This window comes from Neopsephotus bourkii, unplaced genomic scaffold (assembly GCF_033783945.1).
Source record: "Neopsephotus bourkii isolate Nb327-2 ecotype Australia unplaced genomic scaffold, CSIRO-AGI_Nbou_v1 NB_1287, whole genome shotgun sequence".
In the NCBI taxonomy this organism is placed as follows: domain Eukaryota; kingdom Metazoa; phylum Chordata; class Aves; order Psittaciformes; family Psittacidae; genus Neopsephotus; species Neopsephotus bourkii.
The window spans coordinates 2,400,609-2,428,248 of record NW_026901771.1 but is presented as its reverse complement, the minus strand read 5'-3'; the positions used below and the strand labels follow the sequence as shown (position 1 = coordinate 2,428,248).

The 27,640-nt window shown below is 39.0% G+C and overlaps 1 protein-coding gene across 6 annotated transcripts in view; it reads left to right on the top strand.

Moving 5' to 3' along the window:
* Positions 1–27,640, top strand: part of STXBP5L (syntaxin binding protein 5L) — a 189,253-nt gene that overhangs the window by 84,628 nt on the left and 76,985 nt on the right. For all 6 annotated transcript variants that reach the window (XM_061365408.1, XM_061365407.1, XM_061365409.1 and 3 more), the window contains exons 5-7: positions 8,427–8,561; positions 17,316–17,379; positions 23,152–23,235. In XM_061365408.1, the coding sequence (XP_061221392.1) occupies positions 8,427–8,561; positions 17,316–17,379; positions 23,152–23,235 (283 nt within the window). The remainder of the gene's footprint in view (positions 1–8,426; positions 8,562–17,315; positions 17,380–23,151; positions 23,236–27,640) is intronic.

Here is a 27,640-nt window from a genome sequence, read left to right as displayed (position 1 = left end):
ACAGTGTAGCTGTACGTGTTATGTCATGTTGAGCAGGCCAGGGTGATCTTCTGTGGAGTTGTAAGGTTAGCTATAAGAGATAAAACTGTTAAAAAACAAGGGACCTGTTGCATGCTGTTTACTTTGACTGTCCTTGTAAATGCTCATGATGACCTCATAAGGTTTTATCCAAATACGTAAGTTCAGTCTTTATTCAAGGGAGTCCTCTGGGTTTACTAATCTAATAAAATGTATCACATCTAATACAAAAACGTCCTTTTTCCTGATTTATTCTTTTAAGTTTCAGTTAACTGTTTGTAAATTATGTTAACACCTGTTATAAATGGCTCCCATAGTTGCAACAGTAACGTTTTGTGTAGCTAAGATAAGCATTTGTATCTTCAGCCAAATATTTATGGAAGGTTGTAGAATATTAATTACACTTGTATTTGCAAATTCATCCAAAACAGTAAGGTCACAAATCAAGAACAGACCTAACTTTAGGTTTATAGGGTTGCTTCACCTGTCCAGAAGTTTTACACAGGAAATTCTAGGTCTTGAAGAAACAGAGGAACAGCCTCATTTTGCTCTTGTTTTAATAAGAAAGAAGGAAAACAAGGAGCTGAGTATACTATCGATATTGCTTCACTTGCACTCTACAGTTTAATTTTTAACACTTCAAAGGATTAAGAATTAATCCCAGTTTGTAAAAATCAGGATGTTTCAGAATGTGCCGGTAGATCCAAAGAAAAAAAACCCAGTTAGACACAAAATATCTTGAGATGCGCATTTCTTAACATTGGACCACTTTTTTCTGCTTCTTGTATTCCTCTTTCTTATTCTTGTAGATTGTTTCTGTATATTTCAGGTAAGGGGCAACATGAAAGTGTATAGATGTCTTAAGGACTTATAGAACAGCAGTGTACCACCAGCCAGGTGACATGTCTAAGAAGTTTGCATGAGAAGGACCGCATAAGCCTTTTCGCTTTGTCACAACACAATAGCTGCATAAAGTATCGAGCAGCACTATTCAAGCCTATTTGCCTAAAACAAACCTAGAAAGTCAAAATATTTTCTTACCATATTTTGCAAGTACAATTTATAGAACTGGGGAGGCGTGTGTGTGTCTGTTCATTATATACAGCCCGCTCACAAACAGCTAGAAGAATACTTTGCTTTGGATATATTTATATTGACATTATAGTTTAGAGATGGAATCCGGATTTGTTGTACCTCAGCATTTGGAAGGAATCTTCCATTATTGATGTTATTGAAATCAAGACAGCTATCTTAGTAAATTGTTCTAGTTCAAGCAGTGATTAATTTGCAGGAAACTGATGGACTGTGTAAAGCAAAAGAGAGGAGCACCAAATGCGTATTTCCTGTATCACAGTTACCACTGTTGGTGCAAAAAATGACTGTAAAGAATACTTGTAGCTAAAGCAATATAAAATAAAGACAAATAAAGCTGTTCTATGAACCAGTTACATAAACTGAATGTGAGATACCAGACTTGAAGGGGACATTGCAAACAGATGGGTAACATTAGAAAGTAACTGCTGCCACTGATTTGACCCGGTAGTTCATTCATGTTCCTTCATAAGGAATATGTATTGAATTGCCTAATGTAAAGCAATTCATTTACTGTCTCTTTCTTTACATCACTGATCTCTACAGACTACTTTAAAAGGACTAAGTTTAAGTAATGTATTCAAGTGGTCCTTCTGTTTGCAAGTATTGACAGTTCAGCCAGGAAGTAGGCACAGCAGCATATGAGCTAAATGATGACTTGTTTCACAGTGTTTAAATGTAAATAGTTTGTGACTTTCATTTATAAACTAGAATTTATTGTTAAATATGATTCACTGAGTAGTTATAAACAGAACAGTCACATTCAGCTCCTGACTAATTTGATGGAAAAATAGAACTAAGTTCTAATTATTACACTCTTCATTAGATATTCTTCACTTACACAGGTCTATCATAAACTTTAATTGTAGTGTATGCACTATATTCTTAACACAACTAAGAATATTTGAGCAGTCTGTATAATGCCCAACTGGAAAAAAAAACAGATATGGAAATGTTTGTGCAGTATTTTGAGAACCTAATTTATTCTTGTGTTCAGATACCCCTAAATAACAATGGGCTTTAATACTCCAATGCTTTTGTTATGCTGTCATCATGACTGATGATGCTAGCAGAAAATACATGTGAAACAGAAGGGTTTTCTTAACGTAAATTGAAACTAAATAGCACTATTAAAAACCAGGTGGACCACAAGAGTCAGTCTCAAAGGCATGTTTAGTTCATTCACCATCTGCTGGGATCTGTGTGTGTGGCTACTACAAATGTTCTAAGGATCTAGTGTGGTATGTGGAGAAACTCGTTTGAATAGATGAAGACTTCATATGGTGGTAAGAGTATCACCAAGACCCTGAAAGGAAAAACTGCCCAGATGTACTGAACTGTTACATACTTCATGTTTTTCTATGGTGTTCAGGGCCAGGTTGGACAGAGCCTTGAGTGACATGGTTTAGTGTGAGGTGTCCTTGCCCATGGCAGGGGGTTTGGAACTGTGAATGATCTTAAGGTCCTTTCCTACCCTAACTATTCTATGATTCTGTGATTCTATGACTCTCAGTCCTGCCAGTTAGCAATTTAAAATACTTCTGTACTCTGATGTCAGCTCTAGAGACTGCACATACACTTCAAGTAAATTAAACTAAAACTTTAACACTGGAAATCCTAATAATGGAGTTCAACTTGGATTTCTGCCTTCCTAGGACTTCCTGGTATATAATCACTCAAACAGGCCATCCTGGGGGGAAACACTGTTATCATTACTATGCACAGCCCCAGCTCATGTCTGTCTGAGGAACTGTACAACCATCTGCTGCAAAAACATCATGATATGGATGTCAGACTGCATGGATTGCTGCTATTACATGTCCTAGAGAGCTGATGAGCTCCAAATTTATACATAGTCCAGGAAGAAGAGTAAATACCTCCAAAGGCCAAATAGCTCATGATTTACATGTTTGCTTGATCTACTAGAGACAGCTCCTTTTCTTCACTGTCTGTAGCTTTACCCTGTGCTTCTGTTATAGGCACTTCAGGTCAGCTACAGATTATTTTGCTGCAGTATCTGTCTAAATCTTCTTGTGTGCATTTCATGGCTCAAAGCAATAATCTCAGCTGTAACATTTGCTTGTTAATGGGCAGAAAAGGAGCTCAACGCTTTCTGAGAATTACAGAAGCCAGAAGCTCCCTCAGATAGGCCAGTCTGCTTTCAACCACTGGAGAAGGAGGGGCATTCGATGAGTCTGGTCTTCTTTGTCAGTAAGGACTTCTCATAGTAATTTTGTTTAAAAATACCAAAAGGTTAAGGGACTAGCAAGGGATAAATAAGTTGTGTGGAAATAACATGTGTTTGCTGCTGGAGGGAGAAGGGGACTGTCTATAGACTCATGAGGCACCCTTGGCAGCTGTAGTTTTCATTGCTGGGGAGAATAAATGCTGCAGAAGTCAAGAGGGAAGGGAAGGGCTTATCGAGTGTTTTTCCTCTGTGGGGAGTTCTCCTTCAGGGTCACACAGGCCACAGATTCCTCTCTACAAAGAGCTGCTTTGAAAGAGGACCTAACAGAACATCAGCTAGTCATTGGCTAGTACCAGGAGGATGGTCAGTCTATCAGGTGGCAGCTTGTGGTGATGACCAGCTGAGGTAAGTAACATAAATTAGTGGAGAGTACTGAAAGCATCAGGGGATGCTGGAGGAGTTTCCTTAAGCTGGGAGGGAGCTGTAATCACTCTAATGAAAGAGTAGACTTTTGGTATACATAACCTTCTTAAGAAGGTGATTAACTTTCTCAGCAGCTGAACTCATCCATGCTGGGACAATGCCCTGTAAGTTGGGTGTAAGACAGTGCCTGTAACTTAGTACTCACTGAGAGAAGGCAGCTGGGCGAGGACTACGGCTGATGTGCCTTGTAGCTACGGGGTTTGCTTTCTGTCAGCTACTCATGTTCCAAGTTCACTCTCCTTCATGCTTTGTCTTCCTCGTCTGTAAATTTGTGAGATTCCCATCTTTTCTGAGTGCGTGGATGGTGCAGTTTATCCAGGTAGGATTATGAGTGGAGTCCAAACTGATGGGGCCTTTTTTTGGGGACTTAGAGAAACAGAACTCTTTTGCCAGTCAATGCTGGACATAAGGGCTATACATACTCTACAGCTGTCCTTACTGAAGATTATCTGTACAAGGGGAAAAAGCATAGTATAAATTTAGTTGCAGTTTTTATATCAAGGAATGAGCAGTTAAATAATTAAATTGGAAAAACTGTCCATCATTTGGACAAAAATGCAATTGCTTCTCCCTGCTTCTCCAGCTCTCTCCACTCCCCACCAGGAATAGTGTTCCAGGGAAATTCTTCATACTGAAATATTAAAAGAATAAAAACAAATCAAGAGCAGAAGGAAGAGTTCTCAACATTATCTCCTCTTTTTCTTAGAGCAACAAGCTTAGTGTAATAAAGATGATTTCAGGCCACTTGAGAATCTTTACTAATGTTTAACGAATGCAGCAGTCTCAGTTATTATAACATTGCAGTATTCTGTTCATATGCAGTGAGGTTTTCTGGTCAGAGCTGTGAGACTGTAGAGTGCTGTGATTTTCTGAGAAATGTGCCTTTTCAAGATCTGCTGCTCAGAATATGTTCCTTTTGACAAAGCCTCTTTAAGTTATTCTGTTTTCTTTCTTATTGCTTACATAAATTTAGAAATGTTTTCAGGATTTCTGCTAAAGTCTTTGCTTTAAAGAAAAAACAGATTTAGATGTTTTGCTTGTCAACTATTGCTTATTTTAAATAAAATTTTATATCCAGCTTTGTGCTTTGAATACATTGGAAAACTGATACAAGATTCCAAACTATTTTGGCAGCGTAGGAACACCTTTTTTGGTCTTAGTCCATATTTTTTACTATTTCTTATAATGATCAATGACCTTAAGATTGTGGCTTGCTGCTAAAAATGTGTAATATCCACATTTCTGGCTTTCTGTTAAGCACATTCTCAGGTCTCCATTTACTTGGGGTCCATGTTATCTCAATCAGGTTGACAATCTGATTACATTTTGGCAGAAGCCCTTCATACTGGCATAAATCACCACAACCCCTATCTTCTTAAAAAGAAAAATAGCCTTTCTTTCTGGCTAATTGACTGGACTTTGTAAAGGTATCAAAGGACACCCTAATTGGCTTGTGGTATAGATGACTAATAGAAGGATACCTTTCAGCCACCGTGAAAACCACAGTATGAGACTTCATTGTTTTCTCTAGAAAAAATCCTAATGCAGTTTCAGTACTTACTGAAATGGAAGATGTTCATTAAAAATCTGAGTCTTGCTTCAAAGCTTTCAAACCTCAAAGTCAGGTTAATATTTTCTGTAAAAGTGAAGAGTCAATAATACATAAAGCAGTTTGCTTTTAATTTACGTAATGTAAAAGAAAACTACTTCAGAGCAATACATAGTTTTCTGAGAACATGAAAATCGTATGGCTTTGGTGAAGCCTAACAACATATATTAAAATGCCTAGCAATCCTTGTTACAGAACTGTATTGTCTTTAAGAGAATAGCATTATAAGCTCAAATATTGTAAAGGATGGTATTTGATATTGTCTCATAACAGTTTGGGTAAACGATGAGGACTCATAAGGTAGTTTTCACTGTGGGAGAGGGAATATGCAGAATACTTCCTGCATATTCATGACTGTTCCATGAATCTCTCAGAACAAAATGAAATTACTTAAGAGGAAGCAGCTGAGCTCAAGAAAACAGGAAAATTCGTGATCATTTTCTTCATTCTTTACAAATGCCTAATTCTCTTCTGGTCCTTCAGACTATATATCCAGACTTAACTGCCTACTGGTCCTGGGATTCCAGATAGGCCACTAGGAAAGTAAGTCTAGTAACTGATGGGCAGTAGTTAGTACTTTTGCTCTTACTGCAACACCTTGCTTTTGAAATACTATGTTCTTGACATTTTCAGCCTAAGGCAGGCAAAAGGAGGACATGCAGGAGCTGGGAATTGAGACTTCCATTTAGTCTGATGGTTGCTGTTGCAGTACATGCTAGAGATCATGACCTCCAGGCAGATTTCAAAATGGGAAACAAGCAGACCAGAGCAGCCTCATATGGAATCTGAGGTGATTTTGAGTTGGATTCAGTCTTGCAGTTTGGAGACCAAGTTTTCCGCAGTACAGCATACTGGCTTGTGAATGGATTTATCAGAGAACTGAAATGAATATGGTCCTGGGTGCACTTGAACCTGCTTATGTCTGATGACATAACGGCAGGAATTTGGAATAGCAGCATTCAAGTCAACTAGGGTTCACTTTGTAACTCATGAGTTGTCAGTCACTCGACAGGTACATTTTCAACATTTCCAAAGTCACAAATATCTTCTCTTCCTGTAATTTAACAGTTTGCTGCAAACAAGTGCTGAATGAGCATCAGTGTGAAGTGGCTAAGAGGATTTATCTGAGGGAGCAGGAAAGTTTTTGCATGGGCTGGGAACTAACAGAGCATGCATTTGCTTTGTAGTGCAAGAGAAAAAAAAGAAGCAGAGCAAATACAGATACGCAAGAAACAAAATATATTTGGACTAAATATCAAACTAAGCAGAAGTGTAGCAAATGGTGTGTCTGGAGATAAAGTGAAAGGAGTTGTTTAATGAAAAGGATGAGGAAAGATGTGAAAACTGGCTTCACATTTGTAAAACTACAAAGCTACAAAGGGCAAATTGTTCTTTGCATCTGAGAAGAACATAACAATAAAGCTAATGCTTTAACTGCAGCAAGGAATATGTAGGTAGCGTATACATTCTGCAGTTCTTCCTGTCAGTCATTTGTCGATCTGACTGCACCCACAATGTAAGTACTAAGTTGCTGTTGAAGGCATTTCATTTATGCATACTAAACTGTACCATCGTCAAAGCAATTCTCTTAATAGAACGTGGTTCTCTTTCCACTAAGAGCACTGGAATTATTGCCAAATTTAGACAACTAATGATAAAACGTAACACTGGATGGATGGATGGATGGATGGATGGATGGACGGATGGATAGATAGAACAAAGCCTATATGATACTGAAGTCTCACTTTCATCAGCAGAACAAGATTTCTGTGAAGGGTAAAGCCATATTCTGGAGTCATGAGTCAGTAATATAGTTTTCCCATAAATTAGGATGTGAAGTCTGTACATTTCAACTGTGTGACACATATGGCAAAAGTAATAATTTCTCACCTGGATTAATTCAATGGTAAATGTTCTGCCACATGATTAGATACTTGGAAAACTGCATAACTATCCAAATCCTGTGTAAAATCTGTTTGGAATCTTACTGTTTGTTGAAAGTACCTTCCAGGGAACAATTACAGAAAGTATGTGAAATGTATGTAAATAGTGAACAATTCCTTTAATTCAAAGGGTGACAAATGTTCTACTCTGAGGACTTTTATGTTACTGAGAGAGCCACATCACTGGAAGACAGCCAGCACCCCTCTCACTCCTTTCTCACTAGTTCAGAAAGATCACTGTACCATGAGAATAAAAAGTTGAAATATCTATGTTCTTAAATAATGTCTGTGCATTTGTGGGGGAGGAAGGTGTTGTGGAAAAATCAGGTTTGTATAGAAAAGCTAGAAATAGACTGCTTAGAGAACTGAATGATAAATAATCATAATGTATGGCATACCAAGCAAAATACCTGCATGAATGTACATAGTATCTATATAATAACTAGAATATCAAACCTGAACCTACTCATTCATCATCTGTGAAAACTTATATATCTTATAATGAGAAAGTGTCATATCTTTCTGAACTAATATAGCACTGGTTCATCACCTGTAAGATGATATGAGTCTAGGATTCAGCGTATCTATGGTAAGATACTTAACTGCTCTGGGTAATGCTGTTATCTTCTGCTCTACTCTCCCAGATAGCGAATAAATTGAATGTTTTCTTCTGTGAATGATGGCGTTACACTTCTAATGTACAAAATGTTCATCCTGCTGATGTCCATTAACTTCTGTTTCTTGAACTGCAAAAACTGCTTGTTCTAAAAAAGGAAATAAGAAAGCCTAACTTGAGTGTTGGATTCCATCATAGTGCAGTTTACATGCTCTTGGACATAACATGACTTACTTCAGTTCTCAAGACATAGACCTCTTTTTTCCTGTCCTTTAGGAATTGGCCCTGTTTTGTTTCATGTTCTGTTCTACTTTTTTCTGGAGATGACCTCCAAAACTTGCATGTTTTTCAGAACACTCTGTCCTGCTGAGCAGGCTTTTCTCAGGTTATAGACTAAAACAATTATTTCGTCTGCAGAAATGATGAAAAATACTGTTAATACAATATTCTGTCACTTCTTTTGTTTCTCCTTTCCAGGATTACTTACTGCCATCTACCTTTCCAGAGTAAATGGCTCTATGTTGGAACAGAGAGAGGAAATACACACATTGTAAATATCGAGTCCTTCATTCTTTCTGGATATGTTATCATGTGGAACAAGGCAATAGAACTGTAAGTGCAGACTTTTTTGCATTTGTGTCCGTAGTCATTTTCACAGCTGTCTTAAGATCTGCTTTTAAGAATAATTTCTTTTTACAAATACTAACAAATCCTTTGAAAGCCTTTTATTTTAACGATGCGCATGCAGTATTAACTGTTTTGTTCCAGGACATTAGGAATTCAGGTTTGTGATCGAGACTGTGTAATTATAAATTATAGAAAAGAAAAAGTTATTTGGCAGTCTGTTTAACTATGAAGTTCCTTGAAATACAGACATCCATGAATATCCCAAATTCAGATTTTGCTATTTTATAAGGGTAGTTGGACCACCATCTCCTCCAAACATCCTATAAAGAGAATAATGGCATATATTGGCCCCTAAGACTCTATGGAGAAGTTTTCTTCAATGAAACATAGAATCATTAGGTGAAACTAAACTGGAGGTCTCTAGGCCAAGCCTCCTGCTCAACACAGGACTAATTTCAAAGTTAAATCAGGCTCATCAAAACCTGATGAAGTGATAGGGAAAGTGTCTGTTAAATGACAGTTTTCTAACAGGCTAACCCAGGTGCCTGTGTCATGGGTATGAAGGAGTGAGGCATATAAAAATCTGAGCTGGATAAATCTCCACTTCTTGCAAGTAAAAGCCTCAGCAGAAACAAAACATTCTTTCTGGGCTGTTTCCTCTGTGAAGTGCCAGCAAGAGGAACTGCTGTGGGCAAACTTGTAGTATTTCATATAGTTTCTGAGACATCTTCTTCATGTTATGAGGTACCTGTAAGCTCTGGTAGTAAATGGAAATTCACCAAGGTCAATGAACCGAGAGGACAGTATCTACAAATAGGATTACAGGCCTACAGTGGTGGATCTAATTCTCTGCCCCAAGCAGACATCACATTGATAGCAGCTTCTTTTCTCCAAAATTCTCCCCTTCTCCCCCCCCCCCCATTATGACTGACTTTTACTAATCCCTGTGTCCCCCAGGTTGACAAAACTCATGCCTTGTTTTCTTTCCTCTTCTTTGCCCCCACCAAACTTCGTAAGCACAGTCATAAGAACCAACTTTCATCTTCAAAAGAGGTAAAACCAAGGTTTCAAAAGGTAATCAGGATCCAGTCTGCTAGGGAATATTTTACCCAGTTCTTGATTTTGGAATGTTTGTATGTGCTGCCTTTGTAAGACTTTGCTTGGGAGTTGTGGCTGAAAAGTTACTGGTGGAAAATGTGGTTTAATCCAAAGCAGAATAAACACATTCACTTTGAGCTCTTCAGATGAGAGGTATCTGAATTATTTTCTGTTTCTCACTCTGTTCTGGTGATGTTGTCATCTTAAGAGGTTTTTTGATTCCTGTATTTTAAAATGTGTATATACTAAATTGAGTAGGTAATGCCTTTGAGGCTTCAAGAACATTTTGCACACGCTTGGAATTTTCTTTCCTCTGGACATTAGGGTATTTTTACTGTGCATGGAAATAAACCTGTAAGTTTTTTATGAAGTAGAAGCCTTCCACCAAGTTTCGCTTCCTACATCCTAATTCTTTCAACATTCTTTTGGATAATTTTTTAATTTAAATGGCCACAACAACCTTTTAATGAGAACAGAACAGAACGGTGCATCGCTTCAATGAAATGCATGTGGGAAAGAAGGGCTGCTTAGTTACAACCTGCTCCCAGTAAGATCAGCTATGAGACCAGATTCCTCAGGGCTTTATGAGTTCAGAGGGCTTGTTGATGTTAGGTACTTGCAAAGATGAAATAAAATAGGAAAACATATATATGTAAAACTTCATGTTTGTATGGAATACCTTCAGCCTTAGCATAAACGGTGGTAATAGTGCTCATAACATTGTTTTTCATTCCGAGATAGTTTATATCAATTCAGAGTATGGGATTAGTTTGAAGATGTTACTATTCTCTATCAAGCTTGGAAGGAGAGAGTTTGCCTTTTGTCCAAGCATATTTGTGTCAAACTTATTGGCAGGGAAAGACCAGTAAAAGTGACTGCTCTGCTGCTATATTGAAGTCCTCAGTTTAGATGGAGGATATAGAAATAGAATTTTGAGCATGTCATCTGCACAAATAAGCTCTTCCCTTTTCAGTGCAATTCTCATCCAGTTTGTAAAATTGCAGACTAAGTCTGCCAACACAACTTGACTTTCTTTCAGAATTCCTCCTCATTTTCTTCACTGACTCACCCCTACTTCTAATGAAAGCGCCATGAATTGTTATAACTTGAATTTAACTCAGTTGTCACTAAGGTTTCAAGGCTTTACAGTAAAAACCAATAGGAGATTGAACTGGTTCATTTTTTAAAAAACCTGCAATGTTTTGACTTTGGAATGTTAAACTGAATATTACCACATTGAAGTCACTGTAAAGCCAGATTACAGCTCATTTTGTGAGTAACCAACCAAAGCAACCAATCAAACATGGTTGAAGAGGGCTTCCATATACACTGCTAAAATACCATGGCCAAGGTAGCCTGAAGAGGTCAGAATACCTGTGTTATAAAGGACCTGTGTCCTTTATAAATCATGTGCACTCTCTTAAGTTTCAGTGGATCTGGCCTTGTCCAGAGCTGAGAGAAAACTTTAGAGCATGGGGAGTTTTAGAAACATTTTGTCTAGCAATTCTTGTCGCAGCCACTTCTGCCATCTCATGCATTGTCACTACCTCAGACCACACTGAAGCACCTTGTCAGCCAGGAATGAAGAATAACTCCTAACCTTTTCACTTGTCATTTCTCTGTCATGTAGCAAAGGCAGTCCTTTGCCAGCCATGTTTGGGGCTCATGATATGGCTTGGTTTTTCTACTCTCTAATAAGCAAATGGTTTCTCTCTTTTCTTTAAAAGTGCTTGGAAACAGTTCTGGAATAGTATAATAGTTAGTAGGGCCAGCCATTTATTCCAACTACAGTAAAATTAATTTTCTCAGCCTGCAGGATCATACATTTTGGAAGGTCATCTGGTGTTGGGAAGTAAAGGAAGATCTTGGTATGAGTCTGTGGAACTCCAAAAATGTGAAATACACATTGTAAGCCCTCTTTGCAAGCCTGCAGATTCCAGTGTTTGAACACCCTACTAAATAATGAATACTTGAACCTTGACAAAACGTGTGGAATTTGGAGTATCAAAGAATTGGGAATACTGCAACGCAGTTATGATAGCACCATAACTGGGTCTTTCCTTTCTTAGCTCTTTCCTTGCCCATCCCCATTTCCTGGATGTGTATCAGAGCCAACGGTTCCACAGCAGTGAGGGAAAGCAGTACACAGAATTAGCAGTCTAGGAGCAACTGCTACCCTCTCTGTGTGCGGACCTAACTGGAAATAATTGCAGGTAAAAAGCAAGTGCAAGTTGCAAGGCATCCTTCTAGACAATCTAGAAGTTGCACCTTGAGGTTGTACTTATTCTTACTTACTCCAGTTCCCAGTTTTGATCCACAGCGTATGCATGATGTATCTAACTTACTCATTTGAATTTCTCTGTAATTATACCACTGAAAAGAAAGTCTTAAAATCTCTGTTGCACTGCACCTTTGTGGAAAGCAGAACTGTGGAAGATGTCTGACTACTGGCACTATGAAAGTATCGGCTTATGCACATGCTTTTCTCAGCACTGTCACATTCAGTTAACTTTGGAACAGTGACTAAGATAGATGGTTTTGGGGTTTGGGTTTTTTCCCCTCTCTCCTAACTCCTGCCGCTTTCTACCACCAGGTTTTCATTCTGCTCAGAAATCATTACAATGCTTCTGGAACCGGGCAGGGTACTTTTTTCTAAAGGAAGATGTTTTCTCTTGATTTGATTCCATTTTGTCATAAATCACTTTTACCTGCTTTAAGATTGTCTCGATATTTGAAGGTCTTACAACATTATTTAAGTCACTCTGTTTCTTAGAGTGCATAAAACATTCCCAGACTGGGGGAGGAATCCACCATCTATGTTTTTTCCACATTTTCTGGAGTCCAATTCTAACATTGCTGAAAACTTCTTTTTGCATTTTCTGGTTTATGTTTTTTCTATCCTTTCAAGTGTTTTGAAGGCTGCTGTGTTACTGTGAATGGTTTCTTCTTCTCAGTCCTGTTCTCCTGAGTAGGAGTCAAGGATCACAGCAAACCAGCTCTCTCATCTCCCAGAAACGAACATGCACCAAATGAATGAATACCTACTGCTGTCAGGAGTAACTTCTGAAGAAGTTCAGAACAGCTTCAAGTATCCCTAATTTCACAACAAACTTCTAGTTCTGTATAGCTACCATGGGAACCTTTTGTTCCATTTTTCAGTGTTTCAGTCTGGTTTTGTGGGCTTAAAGGTCAGTGAAAGCTATGAAATTTTGCAATCTTTTGTATCATTAGCTCATACTTTCTTCTTGCTCAGTTCAGGGCAGCTTCTGCTTCAGGAATTTTTTACTCTGAATCACTGCTGGTATTCTTTTGACTTGACCTTCATTTTTGTATCATTTCTTCTCTATTTAGACTTTGCTTTGTGTCTTATCCTTTTCATGTCTCTTCAGAGCTTCTATTTTCTCGTTCTGAGCTGTACCTCAGCTAGGATTTGAAAATAAAGAATTCTCTGCTCAACTGTTTCACTTATGCCTTATTTTTACCATTTACTTCAAGGGATAGGGTCTAGCTAGTTTTTACACAGCTTGAAGGAATGCCTGTACACAAGTGTCTGTCACCAACAATAGCGTGTTTTATTCATGATAGCTTCAAGTGTGTTTGGTTTCCCAGCACCTCTTCATCCTTTCCAGGAGCTATTGGATCTCTGCTTTTGCTTTTAATGTAATTCAGCCGTGTTCTTCTTTCTTTGTAGGCTGTTCCAAAATGCCAGCATATGACTTTCCATTCTCCTGACTAGTCTACTGTAGTAGTAATAAGGGGAAACAGAACAGTTTATACATGCTAAAACTACATGAGGCAAAATGTTTTTGCTTGAGACATTTCCACATGCAGTATAATTTTCTGTATGAAAGTAGTAATTACTGTATCAGTAGCTCTGATAGAGTTTCATTAGAGTAAACTAATATTATCAATATAATATAGTTAACTAAATTGCTTCATTTAATCCTACTTCTAGTGCAGTCATGGTGTCTGCCCTTAGGAGAAATTGACTGTAAAGCGTAATGCCTGGCACACTTTTTACAAGCAACACTTCTCTAGGGATCCAAAAAATAGTGATATTCCTTCTGGTTTATACATACTTTCCTTGAGGAGATAAGGAGATGCAAGAAGTAAGGCACTGATTTGCCTTTGACAGACTATTCCTGGCCTTACTGTGGCACGAAGAATTAGCTTTGGGTTCCTAGACAGTCCTGCACTAGTAAAGAGAGAACATCTTTTCAGGAGAAGCAAGATAGATGTATTGTCAGAGATTTATCATGTCTCTCCTGGATCCAGCCATAGGGCAGGTTGAGAGCAACAAGCAAAAGACCATGGAGGATGGAGAAAGTTACAACCCTTTCACACAGTTTTCTCCCCTGCTCCCTCTGAACTGGTATTATTTTGTATCAGTATATCCTCTCCCAGACATCTCTCCCAAGATGGGGGATATTCTGCCCTAAACCAAACCAAAAGCTGTGTGCTGCCACTCATGAATATTCCTTGTTGTTTAGTCCAAAAAGGAGTTAGTTTTGATGCAGATACTTTATTTTGTATGTCTAAACCCCAATATTTCTTAGAGCCCTGGAAAGGCAGTGCAGGACGACTGCCAGGAAGTAGGCTCTACAAGTCCAAAAAGCTTCAGGAACATCTGTTGTCATTGCCCCAGAAACTCTGTAGGTGATCTTATCTGCAGTGACACATCTGAAATGAATTCCAGGATATACAGCTGTTTGAAGAAGATCCTTTCTCATTTCCCGACAGAATTAGTGTTACGTCTGCCAAACTTAATAGACTCTGTTTCCTTTCACCTGTATATAATAAAAGCTGTCAGCTGTTAAGCAATCAAGGTATTTGTGGTGGGTTGACCCTGGCTGATCACAAGACCCTCACCCAGCTCCTTACTAGGAACAACTAGTTTTGTGATAATGAAAATATGTTTAGCCTACAGTTTAATGTAACATATAGTGCCTACAGTTCATGTAAGAGTTGTATGCTACCCAAAGATAAATGGACCCATTCTTTGGTAAGCAATGATGTATGTATCTTAAGAAGAAAACTGGTTGCACAGATTTATTGGAATTGTTCTTGACTTTTAAAATTGGTGGGTACAAAGGGTGGGCTCGGTGGGATCAACCTTTACCTTAGGAAGACCATATGTGCTTTCCCCTTCTTCCTTTATTTGCCCCAGTTTTGCCAATATTCCTGGTGAAGTACTAATACTGGTAAGACCAAGCAACCCAGCCTGCATACTGGATAGTTTAATGGGCTGGGATAACCGCCCAAACCAGTATGCCTTGTCAGCCTGTGTGTGTGCTCTTTCCACCACTGTGGCTGTTGCCAGCTTAGTCGTGCCTGCTGTTTACTTGGCTCTGCTCCCTTTTCTGTCATCTGTCAGTGGTTCTCATCTGGCTAAACAGTAACATTTATTATGCTGCCTCTTCTCTTCCTGGTTTTGTTTTCCCCTCTTACTCTTATACTTCCTGCTTTGCCTCTCATGCCACAAGCAGCACGCACCCCAAACAGACCTAGTTCTTTCCATCAACATACTCTGACCAGTTCAGGTAGGTGAACCTATGTCAAAAACAAAGTTCAAAGCATTCTAGAATGTCCCAAGATGTTATATTCACTCTCTTGAGGGCAGATGTGCAAGTCTTGTTTGCAAATGTCCTCATCTTACCCCTTGTTTACCCCTCATTGTCTACCTACCCGGCCTGCTCCAAAGTCTGGTGGTGTGGAAATGACTTTTTTTATTCCAGTACAGGTTACTCACAAACAGAAGCTCAGCCCCAACTGGTCAGTTGTCTTGGATAGGAATGACAGCCAGATCTCCTGCTAACTGCATCTCTGCAAAAATGGTTGAGTGCCAAGTCTCAAGTCAAATGGGTAGCTGCTGCTGGCACCATTAAAGACTGTGTGTATAGAATATTACTGTATAAATTGGCTGGCTGCTGCTTTCCTGCTCATCTCACTTCTGTGCTGTGATATGTTGCAAAATGCTCTTGCAGAAACCTTGCTCACAGAAATCTCATGGGGAAAAATAATGTACTTCAGGTATCTGTGGAAACAGGATCTGCCAAAGCTGAAGATGGTGGCATGGGACCATCCTGTGGGGAAGGTTCACGAAGGAAAAGGGTTTGCCACACTGTGGCTATCTTTGTGTATTCAGCTAGCGATAATGGTAAAATATAAGTGAAAGGATGGGGTTGTTTGGTCTTTAGGTGCCCTGAAGTTCTCTATACCTTTGGCCTGGAATAAATGTAGTTTGGAAGGTCAAAGGATGTCTGGAGTAATTTTTCACTGTCTTCAGCTGAGGGGTGAATATCAGACAAGGTCTTTACTACTCTGCTTTGGCCTAGTTTTAGTGCATAATCCAATAGTTGAAATATTTAAAACATTCTACAGGCAAAAAAATAGAGGCCAGAGGAAAGTGTGCGTGCTTTGAAGACTGCTGGAACATACTGGTTAAGGAAGGATGAATCTATAAGGGTATGGATTGCTCCACACCTTTTTAGTGTTTGAGTTCCCTTCAAATTTTTGCATAGCACTCTGAGTCTTGATTTGAAGTCTGACCTGGTAGAAGAGAGGCCAGTTTTGCTAAGTGTAATATTTGAGCCAAAGGAAGAGGGATGTTGTTAATCTAAGGAAAACCTTTGAGCAATTTGGCTGGAGAGCCTTGTTTAGGTTTGCTTCTTTAGTACTTTTGCAAATTATTTTAAAGCTCAGAGCCCAGGTGATTTTAGGTTTGGCTTCCAGATAAATTCTTAGCTTTATGGGTACCGTCAATCTCTGCCATATTTTTTTCTTGGTGACCTTTGGTGAACCAAGACCATGCAAGTCTAGATCCTAAGCTGAACTTCAACAACTCTGCTCTGACCCCAGAGCCTAGATAGAAGAAAGGTCCTGTTCTGTTCAAGCATTCACATGGCCTGAAGTTCTATGGACTGGTGCTTGTCTTCTTGCTCTGCATGACTGCCAGGGCCTAAAGGTTTGGTCAGAAGAGATGACAATTGAAAAATCTTCATCTGTCTATTCATCTTCCTATGATTTGCATTTGCTCTCAGGTGCTGGACATCAATGACTTAAGCAACAGTCCCTGTACTGAGTTGCATGCTTCATGTACAGGTTACAAAAAAGGATGGAACAACAAGAACAAGAAGTAATCTTTATAGAGGCTTACAAAGACTCATGGCCCTGTCATTATACAATTGGCGAGTCTTGTTAGGAGTATTTGAAATGAATCCAGTGAAGACTTTGCAAATACTTGCTAGATTAGCCTTGACATTGAGCAAATGAGGAGGGAGGGCAGAAAGAGAGGGAGTGGAGACTAGGAAAGGCAAAAAGCCTTGGAAATGAGAGGGGGAAAGTACTGTAACAGGAGGAATAGTGAGATTTCAAACAAGCAAACAAACAAAACCCCCCAAAACAAAAGAAAGGTTTAATCAACAAAGAAGAATCTTTGCCTATAATGGCAAAATGGGAGATAGAGGAGCACATGAAAAGAAATCAGTAACTTTCAGGTAGTTGTCTTCCCCTGCTGGGAATTTTAGAATGACTTTTGAACTGTTGGAGTTACATGTTGGTAACACACCTAGGAAGTAAGGTAAGCATCTAGCTCTTCATACAAAAAACATTCACAGATTTGAATTGATTTTTGTTTTGCAGATCCACAAAGACTCACCCTGGGCCAGTTGTACATTTAAGTGACAGCCCAAGAGATGAAGGGAAAGTGAGTACAACCAATGGTATAAAACATTTCATAGGCTTTATTTGCCTTGATAGCTCACCCTTTCTTGAGTACTCAGTAATTTTGCCATCTGCTTTCTTTCTATATTTGCAAGGTCACTTTTACTATTTTACAAGTTTTAAGAAGCAAATTCTCTTTGTGCAATTTTAATGAGTCAAATTGTGTGATACAGACAACATACTGTTCTTCAAAACCTGTAGCCAACCGACATCTTTCCTGATTAAATAAACTTGACTTTGCTTAAGTAAGAATTGACTGCAAGCTGTATCATGACTTAAGTTCTTGGATAAACGTGCTATTATGAAGGCATTATTGTGAGTTTTCAGAAGATAGTATTTTCTTATACAAGAATAATAATGAATGTAACCCACATTTGGAACTTGCTACTGTTTGTGAACAAAGTTGAGAATAGCAAAAAGCTGTCAACAAGTGGAAGCAAAACATACAGAGTTGTGATGGGTAACATCAGGAGGCAAAATCAGAGTTGGCTTTGTTTGTATGGTAGCTTTTTCAAAATGAAACTCGGTTGCCAGAATAGCAGTTTTTATGACAGCTTCTGGATTTATGTTTCGTTATTGGATTTTGGAGCATTTTGCTTGTATGGAAGGGACATTTAACTATCTCATTGGTTTTGATTGCATTCACCAATTGCATTTTACTGTGCATTTATACGGGACTGCATCTTATAAAATGGTGTATCTGTTTGACAGTGTGCCCCACGTACAGCTAATAGTTATTGGAAACTAGCAGCAGTTTGTATTTCTGATACTGATATGAAGCATATTATACTGAAATTAATATGGGCACGTAGAAGAGCACTGATGACTACATCTGAATTTCATTTGCATTATTCATTCTTAGATTTATTCATATTGTAAGGAGACCTATGTGCAAAAAAATGCACTTGCCAGCTAGCCCTTCAACAAGTGAGATTGGATGTCTAAGCTTTTTTGGAAGTATCACAATAGATCATGCAATTTATAATACAGCAAATAAAGTAATTGAGCACTATAAAGTGTAGTGTTTTAGCCTCAAACCAGAAACCGTTAAGAAATGCTATTTAACTATCTATGGCAAAATACCTGATAAAAAGAAAGGTTTATTGATGAGGCATAACTCTTCTTCGCTGACTACAACAGAAATTGCTGCTGACCTACCTAAAGTACATGGTGTAGGTAGAAAGGATGTGATACTAAAAGAAAAAAATGGTCTTGTGAGTGAGCATCTCTTACAGGAATGGTGTGCACCACGGCCAAAGAGGAATCTAAAATATTTTTACTTCAACAGAAGTAAGTTCCATTTTCTTGTAGTAAGAAAATTACTTAGGCTGCAAGAATATGTGAAAATGTGAAAAGCAATTTCCGTCTTTCTATATTGTTCTTCATTATTTGCTCTTGGCCATTTCAGTACAAGATACTATGATAGGTAGACCTTTTGTTTAATATGGCAGAGTTGTTCTTAGGTGATAGAGCTGTTTCAATATAATACTGCATGTTCTGCTTAGTTCTTCAGGTTCTAGTTAACCAAAGAGCACCAAGAGGTGTCAGTGGGAGAACTTAGACTCCCCGTATCACTTCATGAATGGGATTAGCTAAAAATGTTTCCTACATATGCTTCAGGACTTAAAGAATGGATACAAATCAGTCATCGTCATACAGATATTGTTGTACCCTACAAGTGCAAGGATATACTTTGCAAGGGTCCAGTGGTATATCTATCCTGGAGTATTACAAAGTTATTTACAGATCTGGGTATGTTTGGCTGAAGTAAGTAAGTAGCATTTTCCTGTGGGCCATGAGTTGTTGAGTCCTAAACCAGACAAACCTTTCCAAATGTAGGACAATTGTAAGATCTCTTTTTGAAAGCCTGGGGATTTTGTGTGCTGAGTGTCTATTCATCTTTTAAAAATACTTAAAACTGCTAACATTTCGAGTTTCTGTCAGTGACCCATGACCACTTTGTCTGCAGCAAAGCACTGAATGTCATTCCAGAAGATTTCTGCCATTCACATTTTTTCCAGAGTGCCCTCCAGTCAAACTGTCAAGGAAGACTTTGGAGAGAGTTTCTTTTATGAATCTAGCAAGCTGTGGCTGGAAGACAGACAGCAAAGAGATTTTGGGCATTTAATGGGGTGCTGAAGAGCAATTTGGAGTCCTAGTGATTAAGCTCATGAGATATAACTATGCCTGCCAAATCCATGAGTACAGGCACATTAGGAACAGACTGAAGTGCACAGCCAATTTTAAGTGGCAGATCTGTAGCAAATATGATTTCTCTTGCTGACACAGGAGAAGACATTAACTCCAGTGATCTGCAGTTTCCCAGCAAGTGGAGAAAACTTAGTAGGAAACTATTTAATGTTATTATCTATTAGCTAGTGGACTAAACTTTCTATCTCTGAGTCTGAGATCTAATAACACCTAATACAGTGTATTTAGAAGCTTGGGTTTTTTTCTCTCAGCTGTTTTGTGCTACCAGGACAAGGAAGGGGCTAGCTGGCATATGCCAAGATGCAATTAGTTCACTGTAGAAGTCTCCCTAAAACACCATCATCAAAAGCATTTCATGACAAAATGTGGGACAACTCCACAAGACAAGGAAGATCTTGACAGAACTCTTCCTTCCTTCAAATTCTGTTCAGTTTTCTGCATATTTCTTAGCCTAATTAAGCATAAGTAATTAAACAAGGTGCCAGGAGCCACCAGCTGAAGAGAAATCTTTGGGCTGTTTCCTTCTTTGACTCTTTTTACACATATTTACATATATTTTTCTTCTTTGTGTTTTCCTCTCCAACTGCATTTATGAATGTTTTATTTTTTTACCTCCGTTGCAAACATAAAGCTTGTCTTAACAAATCTCTCAGATGCTCACCGTAGCCAAGAGGAGTGTGAATGTTTGAGTTTCTTATGGTTCAGACAGGTCAGAATTTGGACCATCAGAAGTATACTGTCAATGAGACTAATCACAGTCACCCAGTACTAGTAGTTAGGCAGTATGGCTACCATCAGAGCAAAGAGAAAGAGATTCCCAGCTATGCAGCAAATCACAGAATCACAGAGCGGTTTGGGTTGGAAAGGACCTTAAGATCATCCAGTTCCTACCCCATGCGCTGGGCAGGAACACCTCACACTAGACCATGTTGCCTAAGGCTCTGTCCAACCTGGCCTTGAACGCTGCCAGGGGTGGAGCATTCATAGCTTCCTTGGGCATCTTATTCCAGCACCTCACCACCCTCACAGGGAGGAACTTCTTCCTTATATTCAACCTAAACTTCCCCTGTTTCAGTTTAAACTCATTCTATGATGTCCTGTCACTACAGTCCCTAATGAAGAGTCCAACTCTGGCATCCTTGTAGGCCGCTTTCTTCCCTGAAATCACAGCACTTTGTGTCTTGCAGTTCTGTAGTGCTGTTGTGCATTAAGCGTTTCAGCAATAGATCACATGAAATGCATTCTCTGACAGGAGGTGTTTAACCTTTTAGGAATCACCTGTAGTGTGATATCTTTGGAAAAGAGACTGATAAAAAACCCTGCTTCACCAGGGAGAAAGGCTTATTAAGGTACAGGGTCACAGACTAAATGCTTTTCTGTTCTTTCTGTTTCCTGAATATATTTGTACAAAAGCTGAGGTGAAAAGAATGCTGGTAGATGGGAACTGAGCTCAACTGGTTTGGTACCCAGCTGTATTGTACTAGTGTACAAATGTACTAGTGTACCCATATGTACTAGTGCAAGTGTCCATTATGGTGGCAGTAAGGAAGGCAATCAGATACTGTAACATATTGATTAAAATACTGTTTTTTGAAGTTATAGAAAAAGGATGATGGAAACCCCAAGTTGTGTAGCATTGGATGAACCTTTTATAAGGACACGACACACTGTGCTGGTCCCCTGTGTGAGGAGTTTGCCAGCATTTTGATCTTTGGAGAGCTCAAAAGATAAAAGATGGGTTTTTTTAATATCCATTTCTACTATCAAGAAAAAGGGTGTTCACATGAGACATACTGCCTTATATTAAGATAAAGGCAAAGACACAAGAATACTGTAATTGCCCTTATGCAGGGGCTGCCTACAGGCTTCCTTAGAATTAGCCAGTTAAGTTTATCCTGTGGACAAGGAATATGTACAGCACAACATAACACAGAACAGGCCTCACCTACTCAGTTTAACTGCTATGTGGATCACTAGCTCCTGGATAAAATAAGTCTTCCATTTAGGATCACTGCACTAACAGTGAAAGCTCTCACAGTCAGACACTTCCTTGTTCACTCTCAGTGGCAATCTATTATCCCAGATTACCATATGGCATCCTGACACAAGTGCTATCCAGTTAGTTGCATGCTTGCTGAATAGGATGTCTTTTCATATTTACTCTGCTCTAGAATCCCATATGGACCCATCCAGAGCAAAAATGATAAATACTGTGGAATTTCTCCAGGACAGTTTGAATTTGTCTCAGGAGCAGAATTCTTAAGTAATCAAGTATTTTTCATGTTCAGGTATTAATATAGTAACTATAAATCATTCCCAAATTAGGTAATGCATCTTCACATAATGAATATTCACCTGGCAATATAAAGAATCGTATTTAGTAGGGCTGAGAGTATTCCCAGACTCTTTTATAGCAGTATTGATGTATCAGTTATACTTAACTTGGGAACAGTGATATTTTCTGTAGCAGTCCAGCCAAGTTTCATTTTTATGAGTTATGCAAGCTAAAATGGGTGATGGCAAAGATGCTGTGAAGGTTTCACAGACTAAGAGATAGTCTTGTCTTTCTTCTGCTCAGATTCTTAATATAGAAACTGTAAATTCTTGCCCGCATTCTGTGATTCATGTGTTTATGGATAAAGAACAACTGCAGTTATCACTGCCAGTTGTATGAAATATTCTATAGCAGGAATGTGTCTGCCAGTTTGGCCATTCCCAGTCTTCATGTTCGGATAGATTCCTAGGATGACAGGCTCTATGGGAAGCAATTTCCAGGACACCTAAGTAGGCTAGACGTCATGTCTTCCATAAGATCTGAAATTAATTGTGTTCAGATAAAGAGAGATGAATATCGTGTCAGATCAAGAATTCAGTTCTTTTCAACAGAGACAAGGCGAAGGGATTGTGCTCATCCTTTTCTTATCCTGGGCATTGTTTTTCTTGTCTTTCTCTTTTCACAAACCTTCTTCCCCAGTATTTTTTAGGTGTGCATGCTGATGCAACATCCCAGTTCCAGAAGAAGTAAAAACTGGCATGCCAGTTGAATTCTTTTCAGTTTCTAAAAAAGCAAGCAGTTTATTCGCTGCAAGGGGAGATATTAAGAATGTTTTTAAGCAATAGAAAGCGGAAATCAAAGGAATGTAAGTAGCTGGATAAGAGTTTAATCTGGTGGCTCTCTGGTTTGAAGTTGTTCAAATGATCCCTTCGATGGCAGTTTTCCCTCTAACCAGGGGCAAAGAAGGTAAGAGCGGACAGGAACATGCTATGGTCTTACTTTCTTAGTAAATATACACTTGTGGAGACTACCCAGGCACATAATCTTGCAGGGAAGTTAACTTCTCAGTAATGAGAATTTCTATTGAAACATAATTTGAAAGCAGGGTGTTACGAAGAGAGCAAGTTACAATCCTGCACATCAGTTTGGCATTTCTTTTTATAGTGCTTATTTGTTTTCTTTAAAATCTCTTAAACCCATGAAGTTCTTCAGCATTTGTTAATACCTTTTGAATCAGAAACTATAACTGTGTTTGTTTCCCTCCTCCAGCTGTTGATAGGCTATGAAAATGGAACTATAGTATTCTGGGACTTACGATCTAAAAGAGCTGATTTAAGAGCTTATTATGATGAGGTAAGCCATTTCCATTAATTCAGAAAAGCTGTTACTCAGCAGGTTTTTGTGTGTTGTGTCAAGCAATTGAATATTTATCTGAAGGCATTGCTTGTTTTGGAAATACTGTTTGTGCTGTGCTTTTGCCGGTAGAAATCAAAACCTGAAATCTCTACTTCTGATGTGTTAGCTCTTGTGTGTTCTATGGCATAGTCTCTTCCCCTTGATTCTGGCAAGTTCATCAGTTTCTGTATGGAGATCTGTTGGACAGTGTAATAGTGAGCTGACCTGAGATATAGCTACATTAGGAATTATATAATTATCAGTAATTTACTAGAACATTAATTACAGTGAAAGGCAAATTACTTTGTAGGGCTGTTGGTATTGCCTAGTACTCAAGATCTGAATAAAAGGTTTCCAAAATTGCATTCTGATAGTTTTGTCAGACAGTGGTCTCTTGCCATTGGTAAGCAGGTTCTATCAATCATGGACACTGTTCTTGTGTCAATAAACAGGCTGTTTCAGAAATAGATATCTACTTAGTTGTTACCATTTTAGTACTAACCCTGGGGAAAAAACACGCTTTGTTCTTCCAGCCCTTCTGTGAAGTTCACGCACAGGTGAATGAACGTTTCCAGCTGAACCTAGAAAAGGACATTTTCTTTAAAGTGAGCCAGGCAGTAATTGGCTTCCTGTAGTTCCCGTCTTCATCTTGGTGCCTTATTGCACGTACAAAGTATACACATTTATTTTCACTCTAAGAAGTAATCGGAACATATTTGAGTCCTGCACTCTTTCAGGCCCATTTTCACAGACCCATTAAAAATACAATAAGCTTCAAGGTCACAATCCACCTAGCAAATGTTCTAAGGGATAGGGTTATTCAGAGTTTAAACAGGCCAGCACTTAAGCCTCAAGATATCCCCAGTAAATTGCCTCTAAGTGACAGTCCACCTCCGCATCCACTTGTGAAATTGCACCTGTGCTATTATTTAAGGCAGGACAACTTTTTCATTTCATAGGTCTCCTGCAGAGTGGAATCTGTTCACTCATTTTCCTCTCTCGTGATCAGAATGAGACTTACATAAAACAGGATCTTCATAATACTGATTTGGTTTGGGGGGGAGAGGGGGAGTGAAAATTTCTCTGTACAATTCAGTTGTTTCACATTTTTTTGAGCCATCCTCAGGAACATTTTTTGGGTGTTTTTATCAGCAGTGCTTTCCTCCTCAGTGGTTATTTGCTGTGTCATTATTCCGCTTTGTGCAACTTGTGATGGCTGTGGTCTACTGAAATGGTTGCAAGATTCTTATTTTGTCTTTAAAAGGGTTGTGTGACTAGCCACTGTGCTTTATCCCAGACTTTCAGGCTCCAGATTGGTAATGTTCCAGATCTGCTAAGGTTCCTCTAGGGAGCCCCTAAAAGGGTTCCTTTTTAAATCCTGGATTACATGGCTTTCGAGAGTCACAAATAATTAGCTTGGCATGGGCCACACGGTATGTGGACAAACCCAGAGTTTCAAACCTAAGCCATTGGTCACTGAAGGTCACAGTCCAGAAAACATTGTTTCTGCTCCCCTTCCTTATTCTATCTGGACTGATGCAAGGTCTCTGTGCCTCATGACAGCTGACTGATCTTCCAGTATCATTGTTGTGGCACTGAGCTAACAAGTTGCAATTGCTGGGTATCTGTAAGGTCTCAGATAAGTTGCTGTAAATGTTTTGTACCTTCATTGAATATCAAAGTGCCTCTGTGAATTGGGTCTGAGCAAAATTAATCCAGCTGCATTTATCTAATTGCCATTATGCTTTCTTTAGCACCAGTTTTAATACTAACGCGGTCACCCTATTTCAGAGTGAAAGAACTGGAAATCTCCTCTTACCTCTCCACTTTCTCTTCTGGCATCTTTAAGGATAGTCCGATGGCACTGTCTTTTTCTGGCTTATCAGTGGAGCAGATACTTCTGCTTAGTATCAGAGATGCCTGTGGCACCAGGCTTCTCCGTTAGCACTTGGTGTCTACTTTGAGAAACAGCTCATTTTCTTGTCTTTGATGGACTGTCAGTGCTCATCACTGAGGCAAGTTCGTTCTTCTCTGTAATCTTCAGATAACTGACCAGCTTGGTAATGTCACTCAAACTATATGTCAGCACCCTTAAGACTCCATCCAAATACTCATCCTTTCACAGGATCAAGCCTTAACTGGATTTCTCCTCTGTTACCCTTGACAGCATTGGACTTCAGTTTCTCCAGACCAGCTGTTAAGAAGGAGGCCTTCTGTTGTTATTTAGGTCTGCTGTTGTTATTTAGGTCTGTTGAACCTGTCACTGTGCAGCACAGAAGCAAGAGCTTAACAGCAGATATTTTTTTGATGCAGAAGTGGAAAGGAGGCCGGTTACTGTCTATCTACAAATATAAATATTCTTCCTTTTTAAGTTCAAGATGGGATCTTCTGACATTCAGTTCTTATAGAGAAGGAATAGTTTTGTATCTCATGAATTTATTTTCACACTGCCACAAAGAAAATGCTTTTGTTGCATTTTCACTGAGAAACATTGTTAGAAGGTATTTTCCATTGAATTTTTTCACAGTGTTGAGTGCTGGCTTTTTAATTGAGGTCTTAGAAGTAGTGAACAGTCAGCTCAGATGGAATAGGTCCCCTTTATTTGCACACTCGAGCAGCTGGCTAACAAAAAGATCATCAATGGTTCTCAGTCCACTAGGATATCACCACTGTGAAATCCTGCCTATCCTTTCTAGGCTGCATGGCATTGTCGTACTAGTGTGATGCTCCACATCACTTAAGGCTTGCATACATGAGTACAAGACACACTGGAGGCATCTCCTCAGATTAGGGGTAATCTTATGACAGAGAGGGGAGTTGTTTTGTACAGTATTAACAGGATCTTTCCAATATTTGCAGGAATATGCCTTTCGTTATCCTTGTCATTCAGATTAATGTCATGGACACATTGCTTCTAGAATAAACAGCTCACTGAGACAACCTAATGGCTCATAAATGTTGGAGCTGAAGCCTCTGCCCCTGTTCACAGACTTGCAATTATAGCTTTTACAGCTGCACTCCTTACTTCATGCCTTGAAGGCTAGGAACCTTTTGTAGATAAAATATGTCTGCTCATTTCATTTGAGAGAGCTTCTCACCAGGGATAAAAAAGGCTGTACAAGTTGCATCATCTGCAACTTTTTTGCTTGGTGTTCTTGTAAGCCTGTATCTGCCCTGTAAAGCTTATCCCTGGTACTTGTGGTTTACTCACTGGAGCTAAAAGTAGCCGTGTCTCTCTTTTAGCCCCACTGATACCAGTTAGAGCCTGCCTCAGTTCATCAGTTCCTGACACAAGGAGTTTGTGTTTTCTTCCCTACCGTGTCAAAGCTTCTCTAGAGACTAAACTGTTCTCACTTGCGAGACATCTGGTCCCAGAGCTTGAACCTGCTGCTAAGGAATCTTGTGTCTGTTCTTCAAGATGTCAGCTGCAAATTCATTTCTTTGTATGAAGATGGTCATTTTCTCAGTGGTGATACGTATGAGATACCGAGAACCGTTCAATCGATGCTCTCTATACTGCCCTCTGTAAAAGGCTTTCCTTGCAAGCCCTTTTCTGAATTCCTTCAAAAGTTTATTTCTGTCAATTGGTATAAAATAGAATACATAAACAAGGCAGATCCTTAAAGGATTCTCAAGTTATTATTGATAGTTGACAGATCCAAATAAAACCATCCGTCTTTATACACAGACTGTTTAAAAGTTTGACAGCTTGTGTCAGTGCACATTCAGAGCTTCTTGGATCATAGTCATCATCTTTCATTAGAACACATCTCCAAAATGAAGCTGCAGAGTTTGTAAACTCTAATATTTGCCAAATGAAATCCCCCTACCTTTATCAGGAACTATGCTATTATGGAAGTATCAAATCGGATGTAGCCTTGTAATAGTCTCTAATGAGTACTGCTAACATAAAGGGTTCTTAAGATTCAAGCAATAGAATGAGATTAGTATGGTGCTTTTTCAAGAGATAGTTAAAAATGGTCTTAGAGTTCCCATGAGTTCTTTTCAGTGGAGGAGGTTTGTGGTTGGGAAGGAACTGAAATGGTGTTGGGCGTGATTAATTTTAGTACATGCTGAGTATGAGAGAAGATGGAATATGTGTGCAACCACTGTGGGTATTGCAGAAGGAGAAATGTACCCAATCTGGAGTGATATGCTTTATGTGCATACACTGTGTGAACATTCACATGAGTCACCCACCATGATGAACTCCTGTTCTAAGAAAATAACTGCTCCTTTTCTGTGTGTATGCTAAAGAAGTGGATTAGAATGCTAGACACATTCTAGCAGAGAGAAAACCACCTTTCAGTATTAGTCGTGACTCCCAGCTGAGACCTCCGAAAGCCATTCCAAGTATTTCTTG